This window comes from Phacochoerus africanus, chromosome 14 (assembly GCF_016906955.1).
Source record: "Phacochoerus africanus isolate WHEZ1 chromosome 14, ROS_Pafr_v1, whole genome shotgun sequence".
Taxonomy (NCBI): Eukaryota; Metazoa; Chordata; class Mammalia; order Artiodactyla; family Suidae; genus Phacochoerus; species Phacochoerus africanus.
The window spans coordinates 44,858,205-44,871,519 of record NC_062557.1 but is presented as its reverse complement, the minus strand read 5'-3'; the positions used below and the strand labels follow the sequence as shown (position 1 = coordinate 44,871,519).

Below are 13,315 nucleotides of genomic sequence, written 5' to 3'. Positions count from 1 at the left end.
ATGGCCATAAAAAGGAAAAAAAAAACAAAACTACTGACACTGTAGACTAATACCCACCCAATGGATAGTTGAAAAAAACTGAGGCCATCATGGAAAGGGAATTGCCCAAGATCACTCTGTTAATCATTCATTAAAATGTTTTTTGATGAATGAATCTGTTCTGCAAATATAGATGGAGCAGTTCCCACATGCCAGGCTCTGTACTGGGCACTGGGGACACAGACCTTCTGAGTTAGTGAGGGAGACAGAAATTATGAATGATGACCACAGAAAGTACAGTGCTATTGGGGCTGGGGGTAGAAGCACAGAAGACCATAGGAATTCCAGGATGGGGCACACTCTACTAGCTGGGGGCTCAGGGCATCAGAAAGGCTCCCTGGAGGTGATGATACCTGCTTTGAAGCCTGAAGATGAGAGGCCAGCAGCCGAGCCTTGACTGGGAAGCAGCAGGCAAGGCAGACTGGCCCTTAAAGGCTGCCCAGGCAATTTTGGACAGATGACCTTACTGCATAGGAGCAGGAGGTGGACTCACCAGCTTCTGAATTGCACTCCTGCTGGAAGCTGGGCCTGAGTGCAGTGCCCTCCTGCCCAGGGCTGGCATTTGGGCCATACCCTGCTGGGCACTGAGGGTGAGGCAGCTGGAAATCCTAGGAGGCTGCCAATTGCTCCTTCAGGCTTGCAGAAGGCTTGTGCCTTCTCCCCACCATGAGTAAGCCCCTGCCTGCCCCTCCATGAATTCACAGAAATGGCTCAGGGTATGTGGAAGGGCTAGAATTCAGGCAGGGAGGATGGAAGGAACCATGGGAGGGGGGAACATCTTCAGAACTCACAAATTACACCCCCGTGCAGGTCAGCCTAACACCATGCTGAGCCCCTGTCATGAGACCACAGCCCTGGCTAAAGTCTGGGGCCTGGGCAAGACACTCTCAATTCTTTCTTCATGAATAACAGCCTCAGAGGTTCCAAAATCCCTAACAGGCCAGCTCTCCATGGCTTGGACCACAGCCCTTCCTAACCTGCTTCATCCCCTGCCCCCTGCCTCCCTTCAGGATACTGCAGCTCTCTGTGCCCTCCGAGGCTGAGGGTCAGATTGCCAGCAGGAAGGAGGCCAGGTCAAGCCCTCTATGACTGGAAGGGGTGGGGCCATGGACTCTCTTTGGAGGGATCCAGAGAAGCACCTTCAGGAGGGGTGGTCATGAGCTCTATGGCTCATGAGGGTCCCACTTCCTCTCTAGGCAGCCAGTCTCTCCCAGGGCTCCAGGCTTTTCTGGGCCTGGCTCATGTCTCACTGTGTGGCACTCCAAGAGCCTTCCCCCTGCCAGCCCCCATCTTGGCTTGGTTGTTCTCTGTACCATCTGGAGCCTGGGCACAGCTGCCCACAGTGCCTGCCCTAGTGCCCCAGGTGGCCCCAGTGGAACACTGTTCTTCCATGCCAGGCCAGCTGTCAGTTTAATAATAAGAACACCCTACTCTTCTAGGCCAGGTCAGGACTAGGTCCGATGTGGACACCGGAGTAGGGTGGTAGGTCAGTGGGGTGAGATTTCTGGAAACCTCCTTTTCCCTGGCTCCTAGACGGCCCGTCTGAAGTGGGGGGGTGGTCACAGGGAAGAAGGCGGGAGTAGCTCCATGGATTTAGGCTCATCTTCCCATGACCCTACCCCATAAGGATTTTTTATCCGTTACGCATCACTTAAGATGAGAACATAGAAACTGTCACATGGGACTGGGGTTCCAGTCCTGGCTCTGGAGCCTATCTCTCGGTCACTGGTCTAAACCCCCTGGCCTTCTCTGGGCCTGTCTCCCTTTCTAGGTTTTGGTTTCATTTTTGTTTTTCTTCTTCTGGCTGTGCTCATGGCATGTGGAAGTTCCCAGGCCAAGAACTGAACCCACACCACAGCAGCAACCAGAGCCGCTGCAGTGACAACACCAGATCCTTAACCCTCTGTGCACAAGGGAACTTTGTTTCTCTTTCTGTTAAAGCATGTTGCAAAAGTCCTCTCCCAGCCCATTCTTCTGAGTATGGCCTTTTCTGGGTTCAGGAAGTTCTCTCATTGGTCATACTGGGCAGTGGCGCCTCAGGCCCTTGATTTTGTTTCTTGCTTCCTAGCAGCTACAGAACCTGAGGCCAAGGAGAGGGTGGCTCCCAGGTACAGTGCCTCTGAGGCAGAGCCCTGGAGGACCTGAAGTGAGGTGGCTGTCACTGTGGGTAGGGCCCAAATCTCTCCAAAAAAGGGAAAGAGGACTATTGATGCTGAGCCTACTCTGTGCTGAGCCCCTTACAGGCAGGATCTAACTCAATCCTTATAACCCCCTGAGGTAGGTACCATTATCCTGTTTTACAGATGAAATTGGGGTTCAGGAGTTCCCGTAGTGACTCAGTGGTTAACAAACCCGACTAGTAGCCATGAGGTTGCAGGTTCGATCCCTGGCCTTACTCGCTGGGTTAAGGATCCAGCGTTGCCATGAGCTGTGGTGTAGGTCACAGATGAGGCTCGGATCCCACGTTGCTGTAGCTGTGGTGTAGGCCAGCAGCTGTAGCTCTGATTGGACCCCCTAGCCTGGGAAACTTCATGTGCCATGGGTGTGGCCCTAAAAAGACAAAAAAAAAAAAAGAAAGAAAGAAAGAAGAGGAGTTCCCGTCATGGCGCAGTGGTTAACAAACCCGACTAGGAACCATGAGGTTGCGGGTTCGGTCCCTCCCCTTGCTCAGTGGGTTAACGATCTGGCGTTGCCGTGAGCTGTGGTGTAGGTTGCAGAAGTGGCTCGGATCCCGCGTTGCTGTGGCTCTGGCGTAGGCCGGTGGCTGCAGCTCCGATTCAACCCCTAGCCTGGGAACCTCCATATGCTGCAGGAGGGGCCCAAGAAATAGCAAAAAAAAAAAAAAAAAAAAAAAAAAACTTAAAAAAAAAGAAAGAAATAAATTGGGGTTCAGAGAAGTCATGTGACTTGTTCAAGAACCTTTCTACTAGTCAATGATGGAGCTGGGATTTGATCCCAGGGCTCCAGAGCTCCCCGTTCTTCCCCCGGCCAAGACCCACCTGGGTGTGGCAGATCCAAAGAGGGAGTTCGGTTGGGGAACTCCACCCCCACCCCAACCCCTTTTCTCAGCCCAGCCCTACCTGCTCCTGTAGGATCCCCACCTGGAAGTCTCCCAGTCTGGGGGGAAGAGGCTTGAGATGCTGTGCATGGAGACAAAGCACTGGACCAGGAATCCAGAGTCCTGGCCTGGAGTCCTTCCTTTGCCTTGGATTTACTGTGTGACCCAGAGAGCAGTTCTCAACCTCTCTGATTACAAGGTTCCCTTCTCTGTAGAGAGGAGGTAAACACAGCCTCCCTTATTGAGGTTTTGTGAGATAGGAGAGGATAATGGGTGTGCAAGAGCTTGAAAACTGTAAAGGATCTCATGGGAAGAGTTGTGTTGGAATGAGGGAGCACATGCATGTGTGGGCAGTGGGCCAGGTTGTGTGTTTGAGGGAACTGTGTGCACGCAGTGGGCTTATGTCAGTGCACGCATGGGTGTTGGTGATCAGGAGAGTGCAATGGAGCAGGGGCTATGGTCAGCTTCTGGGGGCTCAGAGACTGGGGGTGGGGCTCACACACAAGGGACATCCTTGAGCTCATTGCCTGTGTAAGGCTGTACTCAGGCGATTGTGTGCAAAGACTTGTGGCATCATCCCACCTGTGAGTCACACCATTAGAGCTTTTTTCTGGAGGCTGACTGGGGACAGTCCAGGCTGATGGTCTGGAGGTTGGCAGAGGGCAATCTGAATCCTCTTCCCATCCAGGAAGGAGTCAGCCCTCTCAAAGCGGTCATATTTCCTTCCTTGAACTAACCCCTGGTCTGCTGGAAGCCAGGCTGTGCTAGCCCAGGGTCCTGTGCTGAGGAATTGTCCTCAGCTCCCTCTGCTTCTGTCTTTCCTGGCCAGGTCCCCAGCTCCCCTTGTGTCACTGGCTAGGGGTGTGAGAAGACAGACCTCGTGAGCAGAGCTGACATTTCAATCTGTCTCTCAAGCTCTTCAGAGGCCTGCAAATTACATCAAGGCTTCATCACCCCCCTTGTCCAACACCCAGCCCTGTCTGGCCCCTGTCAGGCCTGGCCCTCAAACAAGTGACAAATTACATCCAGCCACTGCGGCAGGCCTGCAAGTGGGTGCTTGAAACCCCAGGGACCAGCACTGCATAGACAGCCTCTACCTGAGAATAAGGTGCCTTCTGGATACAAGCCCTGAGCAGTCAGGCCCCCTCCATTCCATTCTCTCATGGAATCCCCACCACCAGGCCAGCTTGAGGGGACCATGCCTTCCCCAGGTCAGAGGGGGCCAGAGGTCTCAGCTCCCAGTTTTCCCAACTTTACAGGCTTCTGGGGGAAATAATGGCTGAACCTCTTGAAAAAAAGCCGGGTCTGGCCAAAAACCACCTCCCTGCTAAAACCTGGCAGACCTGGGGCCTGGGAATAAAGATGTCTAGAAATCTGTCTGCAGGTGACACCCCCCATGAGGTTGGGAGGGAGGGTGCTGCCTTTGCCTCTAATAAGGCAAGGCTCTGCTACTTAACACCTGTGTGACCTTTTGCAAGCTCCTTAGCCTCTCCCAGCTTCTGTTTACCTAAGAGGGTTTTACCACCTACCTTATAGAATTGTGGTGAGGATGAAATAATATCTGTAAATAGTACCAGGCTTGACACATGGTAGGTGCTCTGTGAATGGTAATTGTTGCTACTGCTGCCGCTGCCGCTGTTGCTGGTAAAACAGCAGGGTTGGGAGCTAGAAGCTAAGGGTCAAAAGGGTGTTTATGGAAACTAGGAAAAATGCTAAATTCATTTCTACTTCTCTGCCTTCACTTCCTTAGTAATTTCCCTGCAGTGATGTCCTCCCTTCCTCCTCCTCCCGGTCCTGCCCCACCCTCTCAAGGCGCTCTCAGACCCACCTGCTCCGGGCTCTCCCTGAGCCTGCAACCCCTCCTCTCCCCCCTAGAGGATTCCTGCTGCGAGCATTCAGTCCCACTTAAGGCAGAATTATATGCTGCCTGGCATCCCTCGATAATTACGGATTCCACGTGTGTGAGTCTTGTTTGCCCAACTCTGAAATCACAGAATCTCCAAGTTTGAGGGGACCTCATCCAGCCTCTGGCTGCTGCAGGAATTCCCTGAGGCATGTCTCCAGCAGATGGTCCAGCAGCCTCCACCCAAACATGCCCTGGTGAGGATCTCCTCACAGAGAGGTGGAAATTCTGCCCTAGCACCCTGCCTCGAGCTTTCTCTTGGCCCCCCAAACCCCCAAGTCTTTCCTCCCAGGCAGAGGAGTCTGCAGGTGAGTCCATTTTCATGACCCACAGTCTGAGGGGCCCAGAGCCTAGCACAGCTCTGTCCTTGGACCTGGCTGGGCTCAGCATCCTCTGTGTTTCTCAGCTCATGGGAATCTGGCAAGGAATGTCTCTCCAGCGGCCCCCACGTTCAGTCTTTCCACACATATCTTTGTTGCAACAGAAGAGGATGTTGTGACCCAAAATGCTACCTTAGGCTTTAACAGAGAGAAGCTAGAGGACAGGTGGAGAGGGCCTCAAGTAGAGGAACTGATTGGCCTGGCTTAAGAGGATGGTAGCCCTGAGAGCTGAAAGAATGAGCAGCTTCAGCAGGAAGAAGGAAAGGCACTCCCTGGTCAGGGTCCTGCCTATGCAGATGTCCAGAGGAGGGGAGTGAGGCCGCAGTGAAGGTGAGAGAGGCTGACGCAGCTGCCGAGGCCAACTGTGAGCTGGGACGGTCCAACCTTGTCCTGTGGACAGTCTGAAGTCACCAACAGGGTTTGGGTAGGAGAGAAAGATGATGTGATCTGAGACAGCTAGGGCACGGGAGATGAGCTGGGGATGGGAGGGATGAAGGCCGGGTGAGAAACAATGGGCAGGGGGCTAATCAGAATCAAGATAGAGACAAAGAGATGGAGAGGAAGAATCAACTGGAATATTTAGGAGGTAAGACTGGGAGGGCTTTGGTGACTCAATGGATGCCACTTAACTAGCCCTGGTGGATAATCCCTGAAGGTCCTGCCTCAGAGCAACACAGCCAGACCTTGGAAACCCTGTAGATCAGTGCTTTGGAATGACCTAGAGATCTTGTTAAGATGCAGAGAATGCTTTAGTCGATCCTTAGGTGGGATCTGAGATTCTGCATTTCTTATAAGCTCCCAGGTGATGCCGATGCTCCCAGCCCAGGGACCACATGTTGAATAACAAAGATCCACGCTAGACCATTTAATATGACGAGGAAACTAATCTAAAGCTCAAACAGAATACTTTTCCAAGATCACATGGTTAGGATTAGGTCCCAAACCTCTGGGCTCCCAATCCAATGCTCCTTGTACCAAGCCACACTGCCACTTCCTCTCTGGGCAGAGTCCGCTGCTGTCGAGTCCTTCTCTGACTGAATGGAGACATGGAGTCCAGAAGGATGTTCCAGGGATTGAAGGCCTAAGGACTGGGGTGGTAACAGAGGGGCCTGTGACAGCCAGAGGGAAGGGTTGGAAAAAGAAGCCCAGAGAAAAGAGGATGGAAGGGTGGCTGGCACATGGAGGGGCATGGTGAAAGGCCGGGCTGAGCATTCAGCAGGAGCCAGGTTGGGCAGGGCCTCCAGGGCCACAGCAAAGAGTCTGGACTAGATACACTGCTCGCTGGAGAACCATGGAGAATTTAAATAAGGAAGCGCCATGAGCAGCAACAGACTAGGGCGATTCCCAGGCCACAGTTCAGAAAACAGTGATGTGGAGGGAGGAGTGCATTCAGCCCTGCAGGAGGGAGGCCACGGTGATAAGCTAGGTGAGCAGTAACAGTGGGGAGCTGAGGAGGTGGCAGTGGGGATGAAGGGTAGGGAACAGATTTGGGGGCCAACCTGACAGGACTGCATGACTGATTGGATGTGGGGTATGGGGGAGGAGGCAAGATGCCAGCTTCTAACTTGGGCATGCAGATGGATGGTGAGGTCATTCCCTGAGATGGGAAACCAAGGGAGCTGCTGGTTGGGAGAAGGAGGTGGCTCAATTTGGGACACGCTAGGCATGAGATGCCTGTAAGGCATCCATCAGGGGATAGTCAGGGGAAGCTAGCCACGTGGATCTGATGCTTAAGACCCCACCTTGCTGGCTGGGGCCTCAAAGGCTACTTAGTTCAATACACCTGCCACACCCCTACTTTACAAGTAAGAAAACTGAGCCTGGAGCAGTGAAGGGACAGGAAGCATTTGGTGTAGCTGAAAATCTTTGGAAACAGACATGTTTACAAATCCCACTCCTGCTCATCTCTGTGTGACCTTGGGCAGTTAGAAATTCTGAACTTCAGGTCCCATTTCACAGGGTTACTAGGAAGCTCCTCCTGCACTGAGGTGTCTGGCTCAAGGCCTGGGGGCTCCAGTGCCCATGGAACACTGGGGGTTGGCCAAGCCCCCAGGAGCCTGAGGGCAGCAGGGCTCAATCAGCAAGAAGAAGCCTGATTCCTGCCTTGCTCTATTTCCACCGGCAGGTCCAGAACATCAGCCTCCGTGAAGGGGAGACAGTGACTGTGGAGGGCCTTGGGGGGCCTGACCCGCTGCCCCTGGCCAACCAGTCTTTCCTGCTGAAGGGCCAAGTCATCCGCAGCCCCACCCACCAGGCAGCCCTGAGGTTTCAGAGCCTCCCACCACCTGCTGGGCCTGGCACCTTCCATTTCCACTACCAAGGTAGGCAGCTGAGGGAAGAACCAGTCCAGACTGGCTGTCCTCCTGGGGAACTCTGGTGCTGTTACAGCCTGGGGGGAACACAGAGAGGCTAGTAACACACAGTTCAGGTGCCTGGTGAAGCTCTGTACAGCTGGAGGTGAGTATTGCCCATCTGACACCCCAGGACCTTCCCTCCTCCATCTACCACCCTGCAGAGGATTTTTTGTTTTTGCTTTTTTTTGGGGGGGGGTTGTTTTCTTTTTACAGCTGCACCTGTGGCATATGGAGGTTGCCAGGCTAGGGGTCGAATTGGAGCTGCAGCTGCCAGCCTACCCCACAGCCACAGCAACGCGTGATCCAAGCTGCATCTGCAACCTACACCACAGCTTGCGGCAATACCAGATCCTTAACGCCAGATCCTTAACCCACTGAGTGAGGCCAGGGATTGAACCTATGTCCTCATGGACACTATGTCAGGTTCTTAACCCACTGAGCCACAAAGGGAACTCCCAGAGAACTGGTCTTAAAAGGGGACCGACACAGAATCAGGTAGTCTTAGGTGTGCACATTGCACTCATCCATCCAGTAAGCTTTTCCTAGGCATCTGCTCCTTGCCAAGCCTGTGCTGGAGACTGGCAGTATTAAGATCCAGCTAAGTCCTTGCCCTCACGGAGTTCAGATCTCTATGGGAGGCAGATGCTTAACAGATAGTAACAATAGAAGCCCTCTCCCCAAATGCAGGCGGATCAAAGTCAAAAGAACTTGACCATCTAAAGGTCCTGAGCTATCAACCGCATCTTCCTGAACTGCCTCATCCACCCTGGTTCTGGCCCATGTCCCAGTCAGCTCAGAATACCTCTGGAAATAGGAGGGTGGCATGATGTAATGGGAAAATCACAGGATCAGGAGATGGGCAGCTCTGTGTCTGAATCTCTTTCCCATTGGCTGTTGACTTGGACCAGTCATTTGACCTCTAACCCTCCTTTTCTTCTGCTATAAAATAAAGACCAAAACACCTACTCCACGATGATGATGAGGATTAAACAAAAGGGTGCATGTCAAGTGCTCAGCATGTGCTCCATGAAGAAACTGGAAACCAGTATTAATGAGCTGGCAGGATGGGAAAGCGAGGAAAAGGGGCTTGGGACTCTATCCCTCTCCCATCAGCATCTCTCCTGGATCCACCTTCCCCAGGCAAAGTCTTCTTGATTTCTTATGTATCTGCTACAGTGTAAGGAGTTCAGATTGGGGAGTGCTGATGGGGAAGTACTTGGTGTGAACAATTACAGGATTGCCGTGCATTGTCAGAGACTACTTCCACAACCCCCCAGGGGGCCACAACCACTCCTCTGAAGATGGGCAGGCTTGGAACCCCCTCATAAGCACTTGCCCCTTCCTGGCCTCTCCACTGGGGGAGCAGGCTGGCATGGCAGCAGGGAGCTTGATGGTCAGCAGTGGCTTCCAGGGGCTTGTGAGAGGCCAAAGGCCATCTGAGGCAAGGGTGAGCATCCAGGCAGCCCAGTCAGCCTCCCTAATGGCTCATCAGTTCTCCCTAGCAGCAGGCATAATTTCACGCCATGGTAACTTTCTCTCTTGCTTCGAATTCCTTTGCACATAACCCCAGACCTCCTCTGTTAGGTCCAAGAAAGGTAACTGAAAGAGTGAATTGGAGGCCTGCTGAAGGGTGCACACTCCAAGGAGGGGCTGGGATGGGAGAGCCGGCCCACTCCTGCCTCCTTCTCAGTTCCCAGAAGCCCTCCCTCCTCGGCCCAGTTTTTTGTCAATGATCAGCTCTTTCCTTAATGAGTGTAATTCCCCTAATTATAGGCTGTAATTAGCCCTGATCCCAGAGATGGGAACAGGAGGAGCGTGTGCTCATACGCGCTTCTCCCTGGGCTGCAGAAAGAGGGTGCCAGAAGAGGGGGTGAGGGGCCCTGTACCCACTCTCCTGCCAGAGCTGTCCAAGATAATGTTGGCGATCACAATGATAGGCCCCCACAAGGGCCTCATCTGCAGAACCAAGTTCCAGTTCCCCTCCCACAGCCTCGGGCAGGGTGAGGAAGCAGAGGGCCGTGCCAGCCATCCCCCTCCTCCCTTCTGAATATTCCTGGCACTGGACTTGGCCCCAGAAACAGATGCCAGGGAGAAAATAGCTCAACAGATTGCATGATGCAGGCTCCCCGGGAACAGTCGTCATGGCAACGGGAGGAAGCTCATCTGGGAAGTCGCACTTTACCCACCATGGAGTCTGGGGGCTTAGTCTGCCCTCAGCCTCCTGCTCTCACCTCATCTCCGCCCAATTTCCTAACCTGTGAAATGGGGGACCTCCCTTCCCAGAGTTGTGATAAGAACTCATAAGGAGGATGGAAGTACCAATGCTGGGCATGACGTCTGGCTCATGGCCTAGACCTCCCTGGGTGTCACCCCCTCCGTTCCAGATAGAGTGCCCCGTACCCTTTTCCCCATCCCACCCCAGCCTGGGGTTTCTCCCCAGATCATTGTGAGCGGCTGCCCTCCACAACCACCCAGGACAGCCTGGACTATTACTCTCAGTTTCTCTGACTCCCAAGCCCAGGTTTCTACTTCACCTGGGGAAGCAGGTGGGAAAGGGGAGGTGGAAAGCAAGTGGGCTTTAGAGCCGGGAGCTCCAAGTGTCCACTCTACCACTTACTGGCTGTGTGATCAGGGCAAGTCCCTTGGCCTCTCTGAACCTTATTTTCCTCATCTGAAAATGTGTTAATAACCCCTACCTTGCCTTCCTTCCACCTAAGCATGTTATAGACATCAAGTAAGAAGAGTGTGAAGGCATTTTAGAAGCTGATGTGAGGTGCTTCTCTTAATCAAGATTACAGACAACAACAGCAGGCTGGTGTGTTCAGTGTTTGTTCTGTGCCAGATATTGCGCATATATCCTCTTACTTAACCCCTCATGTAACAACATTGGACGCAGTCCTCTAAATGGGTGGGTAACCAAGGAAACTGACGCACAGAGAAGTTAGGTAACTTGCCTAAGGTGGCACAGCAAGTAAGGAAGACTATATTCAAACCCAAGCAGTCTAACCTCAAAGCCCACCCCCTAAGCGCTGCTGCATACTGTCTGTCAATTACAAGCACTCACTCACTGGCCATTCTGGTAAGAACTCTGTGAGAGAGGGCTGGATAGGAATTATCTCCTGCTTTCACAGACCTAGTAACTAAGGCCAGGACAGGTAAAAATAACAAAACTTGTGTCCGGACCCTGGTCTGCCCAAAGGCAGCCCTTCTCTCTTCATACAAAGGCACACAGAGGCTGACAGAGTCCCTGCCTGGACCTCTCTTCCCAACCACCTAGTGCCACCTGTAAATGTGGGGCCCTCTCTACTCTAAGACCCAGGAGTAGTTCCTCAGTCCAGACAGTCCTCAAGAGTTTTCAGACTCTGTAACCCAGATTCTTCACTAAACTTCTCTTCTTGACCCCTCCAGGGCTTTCTCCTCTCAGACCCAAGCCCTGACCCCCATTTTTAGCTAAGGCCCCAGACTGGCCTTGGATTGGGGTTTGCCAGGTTGTTTTATAGGATTTGCTGCCACCATTCGGTCATACTTGGTATGACAACTCCAAGAGTTACCTGATTTCCCAGGGCAAATTCCAAAAAGGTGTGCACTGTCTCCCCACCCTCACCCAATCCTGTTTTAAAAAGAGATACACACACTTACCATCAAGCTTTTTAGCATTTCTCAGTGAATACTTGGAAAGCTTTTACTGTCTGACTTCAGTCTTTCCTGCAGTAATTCATATTTGTCCCTCATAGGAAAAATAATATCAATACTTTACATCAGTATAGGCTTTTCACTATTTCAAGTGCTTTCATATCTATAGGTCATTTCATAAATATTTCTTGGAGATGTACTGTCAGCTGGGTTCCAAGGATACCAAGCTGAATAAAATACTATCTCATTTATTCTCTCAATAGCCCTGTAGGCGGTCTGGCATTTTGAAACTCATTTAACAAATGAAACCATGACACAGAAAGGCCAAGTAACTTGCCTAAAGTGTCAGGAAGCTTGGAGCAGAACCCAAACCTCCAACTTCCATCTCTCTAACCAGCCCAGGCTGCTGGAAATATCACTGGCACCTTCCAGGGAGTGGGGTCAGAGTCTCTTCTTCTGGAATTCTTATGCTTCCTCTGGCCCCAAGAGACACCTCTAGGCAGGCAGGGGCGAGCCCCTTTTGCTCTGGCTACGACTCAGCCCCCACACTCACACACGGACATCACCCATTCTCTCTCTGCAGCCTATCTCCTGAGCTGTCACTTTCCCCGACATCCAGCTTATGGAGCTGTGACTGTCACTAGCCTCCACCCAGGAGGTAGTGCCCGCTTCCACTGTGCCACTGGCTACCAGCTGAAGGGTGCCAGGCTCCTTACCTGTCTCAATGCCACCCGGCCCTTCTGGGATTCTCAGGAGCCTGTCTGCATCGGTGAGTGGCCTGGGGCACCCAGTGCTAAACAGAGTGCGGGGGTGGGGGTGCTCACGCCTGCCCTCTGTCACTGTCTGGCACCTTCATTTGCTCTCCATAAGGAAGCCAGAAAATGGCCACACACCTCAGTAATATTCACCCAACCTGCACTTATTGAGCCCTTACTGTATGGAGGTACTGCAGGTCTATAGAACTGAATTTTTAAAGAGGGACTGGCCCTCAAAGAGCCCATAGTTCCAGCAAATGGGAGAGGAAGAAAGCACATAGGTCACCAACTTCCAGAGCCAGAAGTAAAAGGTACCAGTGTTGAAGCAGAGTGACCTGGGCGGTTGGGGTGGCCGGGGTGGGGGGGAAATCATTCTTAGTTGGGTTCTTGGGAGGCTTCCTGGGGGAAGTGGCAATGAAGGTCTGACATTTCAATGGCGGGAACAACATGGGCAGTGACACAGAGCAGAGGTGAGAAAGTGAGGGAGTTTTGGGGGACAAAGAAAATAGCCAGGCTTGGCTGAGGCCTGAGATATGTGGAGGGGGCAGTGGGAAGACCTTGAAAGTCAGGCCAAGATATTGGGTGGGGAGCGGTTGAAGTTTTGGGAGAGGGAGTGGGGGGGGCTCAGAACTATTCCTCAGGAGAGACAGCCAGGCCGTGTCTGGAGGCTATGCAGCCAGCCAGGCAGGCAAGCGGGTTTGAACTTAGACAGTGACTTTAGGAATGAAGAAGAGGCATGAGGTTCCAGGAACACTGATGAGGGAAAGAAGGAAAGTAGAAGACTCCCAGGTTCTGGTCCAGGGTGATCGGGGCGGGGGCAGGGGGGAGGTCTGAGATTGCTGCCGGTGTAGAGGGGCTGTTGGCAGAAGAGAGATGGAGTGTTTGGTTTGCAGTGTGAAAGGCAGCTTGGGTTTTTGCTACTTGTTTCATTCTATAAACTTCTTCAGTGCCAGCCATAAGCAGAGGTGAATAAGCTAGACAAGGAGCTACGTCTGGTGGGAGGACTGGAAAGCAGCTCAGGAAGTTCAGTGCAGATGGTGCTGTGATGGGGAGAACTCAGGGCACAGTGGGGATCCAAGGGAGAGAGAGCTGCTCCAAAAAGAGGAAGGACGAAAGGAAAGCTTCCCATTACATGCATGTTTAGAGCTTAGGGAAGTGGAGTGGATTCCTGGAAGAGCGCCTACGAAGATGTG

General features: G+C 52.6%; 1 protein-coding gene across 2 annotated transcripts in view; it reads left to right on the top strand.

Moving 5' to 3' along the window:
* SEZ6 (seizure related 6 homolog) overlaps nucleotides 1-13,315 on the top strand; it is a 101,757-nt gene that overhangs the window by 80,964 nt on the left and 7,478 nt on the right. For both annotated transcript variants that reach the window (XM_047757858.1, XM_047757857.1), the window contains exons 5-6: nucleotides 7,506-7,701; nucleotides 11,951-12,136. In XM_047757858.1, coding sequence (XP_047613814.1) covers nucleotides 7,506-7,701; nucleotides 11,951-12,136 — 382 coding nt within the window. The remainder of the gene's footprint in view (nucleotides 1-7,505; nucleotides 7,702-11,950; nucleotides 12,137-13,315) is intronic.